We start from the raw sequence: 11,781 nt of genomic DNA, 5'->3' as shown, positions 1-11,781 counted from the left end.
TAACTTGTCCTTCTGTGTATTTTATACTTAGGATTGTAGTTTTTATATGATTAATAAAATGATTTAGTGAAAAACAACAATTTTTTTTGTTCTGCTGGAGAGACTCTAGGTTGTGGTAGTATAGGTGCTCCATTAAAACACATAGTTCAGATTGTAAGGTCTGAGCTAATTTTGTATTTTAACAACAGCTTTATTCTCTTTGCTTATATCACTTTACAGCAATTATATCAGTACAGAGATACTTTACAAGACAGTGAAAGATAATGTTTCAGGAAAAGATACAGATCAGTGCGGTTAAAAGATGTTATCGCCCTTTTGTAACAAACTGAATTACTAATAAAGTATATTATTGTAAAGGAAGTGTAGCATTCAGAATTAGTTTTGCATTCTCAGAGATTGATTTCTATGGTTTGAGTAATGTAACAATAATTAGAACTACCGACTGGCATGACTAGTAGAAAATGTGGCTACCCAATAAAGTCTCAGTGGTGTAGCTAGACTTTCCTTCACCCGGGGCAGCCATTCTGTTTGAATACCCTGGCAAAGGCAGAGTGGCTTGTAAGCCGCCCACCCCGGCACCAATCACCTTGGTCAGGGGCAGACAGAAGGGCCCCTGTACAGGAAAACTATATGGGCCCCTTTCTCTCTAATATCTGATCATACATCACCCACTTAAGTCTCCCTAACAATCCATGCCAATGTCTCTCTAATTGTTAACCATAAAGTTTATTAGCACAGGCATTTAAATGCAATCTATTATACAGAGGATGGGTGTTTTAGGGTGACAGTTGGCTCCATTACCTACTGGGCACCTGAGCAGCTGCGCAGGTTGCACCAATGGCATGTCCGCCCCTGACCTGGGGCACATATTTCCATAATTTTCCCCTATCAACTCCTCTGTATTATCTAGTCTAGTGCAGTGTTGAAGACGCATGCTTCCTATCCCTGATGAAGGGAGCCTCAGAGATGGCCTGGCACCCAAGTCTAGTGAGCACCATAAAGCTTAATTTTTATTGTATAGTATTTTTATTTTAGACATTACACAGCATTGTTATTATATTACTTTATGTATGTAGACATTATTTGATCATTACATGTTGGGTGGTATTTTTATAGGGTGGTAATTTTGATTAAGCACTGTGCAGGAGATTATATATGCAGTGTATGGTGGTGGTGGCACTGTACTGTATAGCATTCTTATTTAGCTACTGTATAATGTGTTATTTGGCCAATGTATGACACTATTTGGGCACCATACACTGCAAATATAATCTCCTGCTTAAGCCGCATTGCCACCCTACAAAAATATGTTTGGTATGGTTTTATGTACACTGTTTGACAGTACAACATATGGAGGGAAGGAGGTGCTAAAAGATGGTACTGCACAGGGCGCCTTCCAGCATAAAGCCTGCTCTTTAGCATAATAATTAAGTATTAATAGACGATCATGAAAATTCTGAATTTAGTTTTAGACAAAGTATATACAGTTGGCTTTAGAGTATGACTTTCAGGAAATTTATTTTATTAATGTAATAAACACTAGACTCATGGTGTTTACCACTTGTGCCACCAGTGAGTTCTTTGAGATCTCCATTAGGGTTTTCAAATATTGGCAAAGGACTTTGGACAATGGATTGTCTCTGTTGGTGAAACCTTATCCATCCATAGTGATAAATTGAATGTCACCATTGTGCATGTAGTACAAGTATGCGCGATGGACCATATGTGTTGATCACACATCCCACATCTGGCTTTTTATTGTATGATTTTCTCCTCTTTTTTAGGACAATGGAAAATGAAATGATAAATAAGTTTGTGAAGAAATTGTATAGAAAGCAAATTTAAGATTTTTTGTTTTTTTTTCAAATATATTAATATTTAATTATTTGTAAGCTTGCTATTTGCACAGTGAACCACAACAATCCTATATATTTCTAAAGAAACGGTCAGCATATTTTTACAGATGAAGAATATCATCATTTCGTTCAACACTTTCTCTTTAATTGCCAGATAAAGACGGAAGATAAGAAAAGGTCCATCCTGCATCCCCACTGCGATTAATAAACTCCATATATCACTTGTGCAACAAGAGGAAGAACAGCCCTTTTTCTCGCCAGGTGTTGACTGTGGCTCCTCTTCATTCTGTGCTTCTTGAGAGGGTGATGAATCCAATTGTGTTAGGACTAATGTGAACTGTAAGGTTGCCCAACTGAAGAGACAAAGAGCCACAATGGTCACATTCCAGTTGGTTTCCACAGATGGTTCCTTGATTAGCAGTAGGATATCTAGAATATCTGCTCCTAAACCAATGTAGATTAGCAGTAGTTGAGACAACTGGTCTCTGTTCATCTCTCCTTTTGGAATCAGCCAACACCCTATAACTAGTACCAAGATCATGACCTGCTCCAGTGATTCCAACCATTGAAATGATGGTACAAAGTGCAAAAAGAATAAAAGGCAATTTATTTATTTTTGGGGTTTTTCAAACTTTATGAACATATACGTCTTCTGTGCACTATATAATCTAAAATATTACTGCCGCAATGACTGCATCGATACTACTGGTGAACAATACTCTAAAAAGGATTTCCTTTTTATTTTTGAGATGACAGAATTTTTTTTACTGTTATTTGCATTATTTGACTGCATGTAAGTACAGCCATAGGCAGAAGATCACCAACACTGATGATCTGAGGGACATCTAACCATTTCCTGACCTCTAGTAGGGAAGGATCGTGGAAGAAGACTTTATACCATGGTGGGATATGTTTGAGCAATATCAAGTTTATGAACTCTGGATAATTTTAATGAACTTGTCATTAAAATTATACCTTGTATAATTGTATAATCAAGGCAATTTTCTACTAATGAGGCAATTGGCATTAACCTCATGGGGGTTTTGCCTTCCTCTGGATTAACACGGTAGGATTATAGGTTGGATTTGATGGACCTGTGTCTTTTTTCAACCTTATCAGCTATGTAACTATGTAGCTCGTCAAATATAAGGCTATTTACAAAAAAAACTGAATATGTCATGATAATGTTTATATATATATATATATATATATATATATATATATATATATATATATATTTGTATAGAAATATATAGTAATGATTTTTGGCATTATGTTAGGGTTATTTTCTTCGTACTACTTACTCCAGTGTCATCCACCCTGAGAGGTGCTGGTAGTGAAATATACGTGTACATGTAAAATATATAATTTGAAACTGTTTTATTTGAATTTGCATGTATTAATATGAGATATTCCATAGACATACCTGATTTCCATAATCAGCATTTGTTGAGTTGATCATTAATGTCCTCATTTGGAGAAAGTTAAGTTCCAGCAAGAACACAGAGGGAATGGCAGAAGTTAGGTAGAGAAACATCATGGGGCTAAACCTAATTAATAAAGGCAACACTATAATAAAACTGAGAGTAACCATTTGTATATGTTTCTTCCCCTTTATTCCCGCTGCTTCCCCTTACTGCTGTGTACTGTGAATTGCGAACACACTTGTAGCGGCGGTTCACAGTATTAGGCTAGATTCAGAGGGGCGTTGCGCATCTCGAATATGAAAAACTCGCGTTTTTCACGTCTGAGATGCATCCGTGCTCTGTGCGATATCACACATCCCCCATAGACTAGAGTCTATGGAAGGATGCGTAAAGAATGAAAAAATAGGACATGTCCTATTTTGTAATGGACCCTTTACACGGTCAGTTGAAACAACGGCCGTGTGAATGGCCATATTGAATTATATAGGTCCGTGTGACGGCCGTTGTTTCAACGGCCGTCACACGGACGTTTAACACGTTTGTGTGAATAGGGCCTAACAGCCTTCTGCCATTCACAACATGCCGTAAAACGCTCAAAAACATGAAACAAAAAAAAAACATTATGAGAAAGTAAATGAATAGATAATAGATGTAAGGCTTCATTCACATCTGCGTTGGGGTCCCGTCCCGTTCTGGCAAAACCCGGGTCCGGTCCACAACAGAGACAAATGGAACCCATGGGCACCGGATCCGTCACCATTGAAATCAATGGTGATGGAAACGGGAACCTCTGGTTTCCGTTTGTGTCAGTTTGTGTCCGTTCAGGGTCCCGTTCTGACGGAAAGCTCAGACGGAACGTCAGAACGGGACACCAACGCAGATGTGAACGAAGTCTTAAACATTGTATTACATGACACTGAATTTTGGGCTCTGTATTTTGTAGAAGCAGTCCTCTTAGGTTTTACATTCTCAGTCTTCTAGGTCAATTATCCTACATACATCATATCTACTACACATTGTCAACAATAATATTCTTGCATCTAAACAAAAATTCATTGAAACAGTATAACAAAATTTAACTCAAAATCAACACAAAATACGTAAAGTAATTGATTTACAAAGTAAAGGTCTGCACAGAGGCTCATGGTGCTATGTACGGTTCATGTTTTATAGAATTATTCCCCACTAGAGGCAAAGCAATGATGGCGCATGCTGGTTTGGGACATCTGCTGAATGAATTGTGGATGTGACCAGTTTGTGTATTAAAGGAGTTGTATAAGATTAGCTACTTTCTTCCTAAAACAATTGCACAGGTTGAGTGTGGTATTGCATCTCATCCCCATTCACTTCAATGAAGCTGCAATACCAGACACAACCCATGAAAAAGGGGGCGCTGTATCTGGAAGAAAGCCGCCATGATTTTTCTATCCAATACAATTATTTTAAATGTGGATTACACTTCATCTCGTTTTGCTTGATTGTACATTTAATCTATTTCATCTGAAAAAAAGAAAAACATTTTATTACCATTTCCATTCTCCTTTCCTGGTTATGACAGGAATTTCCAAATATAAAAGCAGAAGGCCAATGAGCAGCATCCAGTAATAAGTGCTCTTCTTTACTTCTACCACTTGCCATACCAGGAGGAACCCGTGCACTGTTAAAATTACACGACTTAGGATGGCTGACAGAATATTCCAATATTTAATGTCCATTTTATCAAAATATCTGTAAAAACATGAGAAACATGATGATAATATCTATATTAATTCCATCTATAAACCTATTAAATATGACTATAAGGGTATGTTCACACGCAGTAGCAAAATACGTCTGAAATTACGGAACTGTTTTCGCCTGAAAACAACGCCTGAATTTCAGACATTTTTGCAAGTACTCGCGTTTTTCGCGGCGTATTTTACGGACGTTATTGGAGCTGTTTTCAATGGAGTCAATGAAAAACGGCTCCAAAAACGTCCCAAGAAGTGACATGCACTTCTTTGACGTAGACGTCTTTTGACAGCGACGTCTTTTGACAGTCTTTTGACAGTCTTTTGACAGTGACGCGTAAAATGACACCTCATGGGAACAGAACATTGTAAAACCCATGGAGCCGTTTTTTTCAGACGTAACTCGAGGCATAAAATGCCCGAATTACGCCTGAAAACAGTGCGTGTGAAAATACCCTAAAAAGGTTAAAGAGACCTCCTGTTATATTGTCGATTTCAAAAACGTATGACTTTATTTTATTATTCCTTAACCGTGTTATGTTATTGTTTTTCACTCAGTTTTCCACCTCATAATTTCAGCCTGATTGTACTTTCTGTGGTAAAATGAGAATAAAATCCATAAATGGATGCTGGGAAAGCCTGAAATAATACAGTTAGATGAATACTGAGCCTGTAAAATCACAAAGGAGATGCTGACTGCTGGAGTATATATATATTTACTCTCTTTTTCTTCAAATTCTCTACTTTCTGTAACTTACCTTAATAAAAACATGGATATAAAAAAAGAGAAGTATAAATCTTTCCTTTATACCTTTCCTCTCTATAGGATCCATTCTTGGCTTTGGTATAAAATAAAACCCAACAAAACAAAAACCGGTATTAAACTGCCCTATGTGAACTGGGTTTAAAGAGGCTCTGTCACCAGATTATCAAATCCCTATCTCCTATTGAATGTGATCGGCGCTGTAATGTAGATAACAGCAAAGTGTTTTTTTTTAAAAAAACGATCATTTTTGCCCAAGTTATTAGCAATTTTATATTTATGCAAATGAGCTTCTCAATGGACAACTGGGCGTGTTTTCTCGTATTACCAACTGGGCGTGTATTGTGTTTTTACCAACTGGGCGTGTATTGTGTTTTTACCAACTGGGCGTTGTGAATAGAAGTGTATGACGCTGACAAATCAGCATCATCGACTTCTCATCGTTCCCACCCAGCTTCTTTCACTAAAGACACACAGCGTGACGTCACCCACAGGTCCTTCAACCTTGTCTTCGGAAGAGAGAAGACACCACAACTCCAGGCGTCCAAAAGGTTAATATGCTCGTCTCTAGGGAGTTTACTATGCTTACCTGCACATGGTGATGCTGCTGCAAATTCAACTGTACGCCTGGAGCTGTGGTGTCTTCTCTCTTCCGACGCCAAGGTTGAAGGACCTGTTGGTGACGTCATCATTCCCAGCCAGCTTCTTTCACTGCAGACACAGCGTGACATCACCCACAGGTCCTTCAACCTTGGCGTCGGAAGAGAGAAGACACCACAGCTCCAGGCGTACAGTTGAATTTGCAGCAGCATCACCATGTGCAGGTAAGCATAGTAAATTCCCTAGAGACGAGCATATTAACCTTTTGGACGCCTGGAGCTGTGGTGTCTTCTCTCTTCCGACGACAAGGTTGAAGGACCTGTGGGTGACGTCACGCTGTGTGTCTTTAGTGAAAGAAGCAGGGTGGGAACGATGAGAAGTGTATGATGCTGATTTGTCAGCGTGATACACTTCTATTCACAACGCCCAGTTGGTAAAAACACAATACACGCCCAGTTGGTAATACGAGAAAACACGCCCAGTTGTCCATTGAAAAGCTCATTTGCATAAATATAAAATTGCTCATAACTTGGGCAAAAATGATAGTTTTTTTTAAAAAAAAACAACTTTGCTGTTATCTACATTGCAGTGCCGATCACATTCAATAGGAGATAGGGATTTGATAATCTGGTGACAGAGCCTCTTTAAATGATGTGCTTCTTGACAAAAGGGGTATCTTTTCATTATATAATGAAAAGTTATATAATTTTCAGTAATGAGCCGTGCAAAAAATGAAAATAAAAGTAACTATTAATCAAAACAAAATAACTATATAATGAATATAAACATAAAATAAAAAAATTAGAACTGCTCAAGAAAAACGGAAAAATTAAAAAAATTAAGTCCTTACAGGTTAGGCTCTGTGCGCACTATGTTAATGCCGAACATTTGATGTATACGCTGGGAAAAGTTCCTGAAGTATATGTTAAAGGGGTTTTCCCACGAAGGACATTCATGAATGTCAGATAGATGTGGGTTCCACCTCTGGAACCCACACGTATTTCTAGAACGGGGCCCCCTAACCCTGTACTACCTTCTTCTGCTCTCGCTGCCTCCTGGCCACTTCCTGACTTTATGGTCGGGAGTTACGAAAACTGCTGAAGCCCGTGAATTCCGACCATAAAGAAGGAAACAGCGCAGCTCGTCGAGCTATGCTGTTTTCGTAAGTCCTATAGCAGTGAATGGCAGTTATGGAAGCAGCGTAGCCTGTGAGCTACGCTGTTTCCGTAACTACTATTCAGTTCTAAGGGACTTACGGAAACTTACGGGGACTTACGGAAACAGCGTAGCTCAGCCAGCTACACTGTCCCCTTCTTTATGGTCGGAATTCACCTGCTTCAGCCGCAACACAGGGCGCCAGAGGTGGGATCCGCACAAACACCCAAATCAATAAAATGTATTTTAATAACAGACTAAAATCAAATTGATATAAAAACATTTTTTTCGCGACACCCGTCCTTTAAGGACTATAAAACCATGTATACTGTACATGGCACTCTGCTATCTGGATGTATTGTATGTTTAAGAGTTATAAATATACTAATAGAACATGTGTCCATAGGTTAAATCCATAGATGGCAAATGAAAATAGTGGTAAAGAGACTATAATTGTCCCTGCCTGGTTAACAAATCATTTCAATGTAGCTCAATGGTGATGGTTGCTTACCTATGGGTGCTGTATGTGGCTGCCCGGTGTCCTCGTCGACGAGCGTTTCAGCATGTCAAACCTTCCTCAAAGGGCATGTTCACATGCGGCAGATTTGTTGCAGAAATTTCTGTGACTGAAAATCTTTTCCATACATTTTAATGGTGTCGTTTCTGCAGTCTGTGCTTGAATTTAATGGACACTCACAGAAATGTCTGCAACAAATCCACCGTGTGTGAATTTACCCTAAATGTACTCATAGAAACAATGCAGGTTCATTAAAATCAATATGCACCCATTAATAGTTCATTACCTTTCCGATAGCTGATTTTAGAGGCTACCAAAAACAAATTCCCAACAATCAGTTTGTCTTGGTGGGACCAAAAATCTAAATTAAAATGATTAGGCAACAATATATCCTTAAGGTAAGATTCACACGAGCGTGTCCGTTTTGTGCGGGTGAAAAACACAGCGTTTTTCCTGCGTTGCAGCTCCATGTGCCATCAATGTATGTTCCGTGTGGCATCAGTTTTTGATGTCAGTGTTGGTGCACATTTTTGTATTTATTGCTTTCTTTTTTTCTCTGCTTTTCTTTAGCAACTGGTGCGTGAATCACGGACAACACACAGCAGATATCCATGTGCTGTCCGTGATTTTCACGCACCCATTGACTTCAATGGGTGCGTGGTGCACAAAAATGCATCAAACTAGGACACGCAGTGAGTTTCATGCAACGGACACACGCTGCGTGAAAAACACTGCATGTCTGAATAGCCCCATTGAATTTCATAGGTCCATGTGCTGTCCGAGAAAAAAACAGACAGCACACGGACATGAAATACGCTCGTCTGCATAAGGCCTAATAGAGATAACCCCATATATTACACACTGGCCTATACTGCCAGTCATACGTTAAAAAAGAAAAAACATAGTAAGCTAAATATTTTTTTATCACATCTCATTTTAAAGGAAGACAATATCAAAGTCTAATATACTGTATATATATATATTTCACATGCAATAATGTACTCTGTATCCCGGGTACTTACCTATTTGTAGATGTATTTATGGCTTTATGTTTATGAGGATGGAACAGTTCTCTATATATCTACAATTAGCCATTTACTAAGCTTAGATGTCCTAACATCTGTTTTTACAAAGACTAGATGAGGGTTCCTCCCATAAACACTCCACTAATATATAGATTAACGGGATAGAAAGCCTGTACAGTGTAACGTCAAAGAGGAAAATGACTATTCTTCATGTCCTGCAATAGCATAACCAATGGGTAATTTGATAATTTCATCCTGTGTGAGCCGGCAGGACAGGTGGAATAATTCTATCACTTCAGCTATCACTCCCTGGGCACATATATAGAAATTCTTACAGATGGTTCCTTGGTGTAAATCTAGATTTCTAAATTATACATATTTCTAAAGCTTCTGGACACCTGTTTTTGCATGTTTTCCTCACCTTTTAAAAAAAATAAAATAAAATTATTTATACAAAAAGTATTCGATAAATTCTTATCTCCTATTAACTTGAATGTTCAGATAGCAGTTTGACATATAATTATGTCAGAGTCCTCTAAACAAGAAGTCTGTTAAGGCCAGGATCACACACACAGTTTTGATGTAGTTTTTGGCTAAGTTTTTGGAGCCAAACACAGGAGTGGATATAAAAAGAAAGCAGATACATCAGTCTTTTCTATATACCTTTCCTGTCTTTTGGATCCACTTCTGGCTTTGGCTAAAAAAACTGAGCTAAGAACTTTACTAACAACTGCATCTAAGGCTTCGTTCACATCTGCGTCAGGGCTCCGTTCTGCGTCACAGCTCTTTGTCAGGGGAACCCATGAACGGAACCCTGACTGAAACAAATGAAAACCATAGGTTTCCGTTTGCATCACCATTGAGTTCAATGGTGACGAATTTGGTGCAAATGTTTTCCGTTACCGTTATTGCTTCTGTCAAACCGACGGAGCCTTGCACAACGGAGACAAACGGAAACCATTTGCTCCGGATCCGTCACCATTGAAATCAATGGCGATGCGAACCGATTGTTTCAGTGTGGGTTCCGTTCATGGGTTCCCTGTACGGAAAGCTCAGACGGAACCCCTGAAGGGAGCCCTAACGCCGACGTGAACGAAGCCTCAACTGCGTGTGTGATCCTGGCCTACAGTTAACGAGATAAGGCCTAGTGTAATACATCCTTTTCCTAGGTGGGAATTCTCGTTAGTTTTGAAGTCTCTGTGTAATCCTTTGAAACCTTTACAAGATAAGTGTGACAATAAAGCTAGCACAGAAAACTTTTTTATTTCCATCACAGACAATTATAAAATGTCTGATAGATGTAGGCCCACCCCTATCCCGCCTGGTAAGGTGGCCGCTGGCCAGCACATCCAGATGGAGAATAAACACTTGCTTGGCTGCTTTCGTAACTCTCAGGAAACAAGAGCCGAGCACATGGAGTACTGGGGAGCCCCGTTTTCGACAGTTTGTATGGAGTGGCGGTCCGATAGTATCATAGTTATACTTTGTTAAAAGTTTTTGAATGTCCCATTTTTTGGGTTTGCCAGCAGTCTTCTTTTATTCTTATTTGGTGAGACTGAACACTCATACGCTTACCTTCCTAAAAGATATATAAATACATATATATTGTATATATCCTGTCCGTATTGTACAATGCGGCAATCAGGCCGTGATTCAGGCCACGTTTGGGTACATATCAAGTGCTCCTTATGGCCAAATGAATCTGTTTTTAGTGTAAAATTAAACTAAACGCACAAAAAAAAAGAATAAACACAAATAAAAGAAAAAACAACAACCCTATAATAATTAATAATGAATAGAGAAACTTTGACCATGTACCATTTATTATAATTTTGGTAGTAAGTATGTTTAATAGCCATCTATTTGCAAATAATTTGTTTTAATTATTTCTATTTTGGGATTGCAACTCTTTTAGGGATTAGTTTCTGACATAAATCTTGTGATCAGTTTGGCGCTAGATTGAACAAATGAATACTTTAATATAACAGAGGGCTTTCCTCTAATTATCTCATTTATCTACTTATGATGTCTTTTTTCCTGGTACTGGAGGCATCCGTTATTATTTAGTCCATTCAATAACACAGACAGGTTATCAGTAACATTGCTTTGAAGGCTAAATCCATCAGTATATTCCTTTACTAAAATCTATAGGACTGTGTTCACACGTTCAGGTTGTATTGCAAATTGTTACTATGATTACAACTGCAACATGCATATTTATGTATGAAATATAGAAAATAACCCATGGTTAATTTTATCCGTTAAATATAAATTGTATTCAGCAATTCTTAACTTTTTATGTGCTTTTGGCCTCATGTACATAGTAGAGCCATGTGCACAAAGCCTGTATAGAGGCACATGGTGTCCTTGCTCAACCGCACTATGGAGCTATAGGCACTATGTGTGCCGTAATATGGTGCCTCCGGAGATATTACTAGATTTCACTGGATATACTGTACCTCCGTTATGTGGCATTCGATGGAGTATGTCACAATCTTTTTTCTGGTAGATTCCGAATTAAGTCTACTTGACCTCTGTATGTATCAAAATCAGAAGGATCCTATAGACATCTATGTAGCATGAAAGACCCCTTACTAAAGATCTGGCAGTGTAATATATGTAAGTACTGTAGTATTTTTATTTACAATCTGTTCCGTATCAGCTTTAAGAAGGATATACGTATGAGCATAGAAATCAATGTACAAGGT

The 11,781-nt window shown here is 38.4% G+C and overlaps 1 protein-coding gene across 1 annotated transcript; it reads right to left on the bottom strand.

Moving 5' to 3' along the window:
* Positions 1-1,878: 1,878 nt before the first annotated feature.
* On the bottom strand, positions 1,879-5,785 carry LOC142662587 (transmembrane protein 26-like). The gene is made up of 4 exons (XM_075840798.1): positions 5,772-5,785; positions 4,811-5,011; positions 3,267-3,406; positions 1,879-2,441 (listed from the first exon to the last, which is right to left on the bottom strand). Exons 1-4 carry the CDS (start codon positions 5,783-5,785, stop codon positions 1,879-1,881), a joined length of 918 nt encoding a protein of 305 aa, XP_075696913.1.
* Positions 5,786-11,781: the final 5,996 nt, after the last annotated feature.

Source organism: Rhinoderma darwinii, chromosome 10, assembly GCF_050947455.1.
Source record: "Rhinoderma darwinii isolate aRhiDar2 chromosome 10, aRhiDar2.hap1, whole genome shotgun sequence".
Lineage (NCBI taxonomy): Eukaryota > Metazoa > Chordata > Amphibia > Anura > Rhinodermatidae > Rhinoderma > Rhinoderma darwinii.
Note: the sequence above shows the minus strand (reverse complement) of the source record. Positions and strands in the feature narration are given on the sequence as shown.

Coding starts and splice junctions, on each gene's coding strand:
- LOC142662587 (XM_075840798.1), bottom strand. Junction 3,407..4,810: donor AGGAAAGGAGAATGGAAATG/GTAATAAAATGT, acceptor TTTATTAATTAG/GTTTAGCCCCATGATGTTTC. Junction 2,442..3,266: donor TCAGGTATGTCTATGGAATA/TCTCATATTAAT, acceptor TATTCTTTTTGC/ACTTTGTACCATCATTTCAA.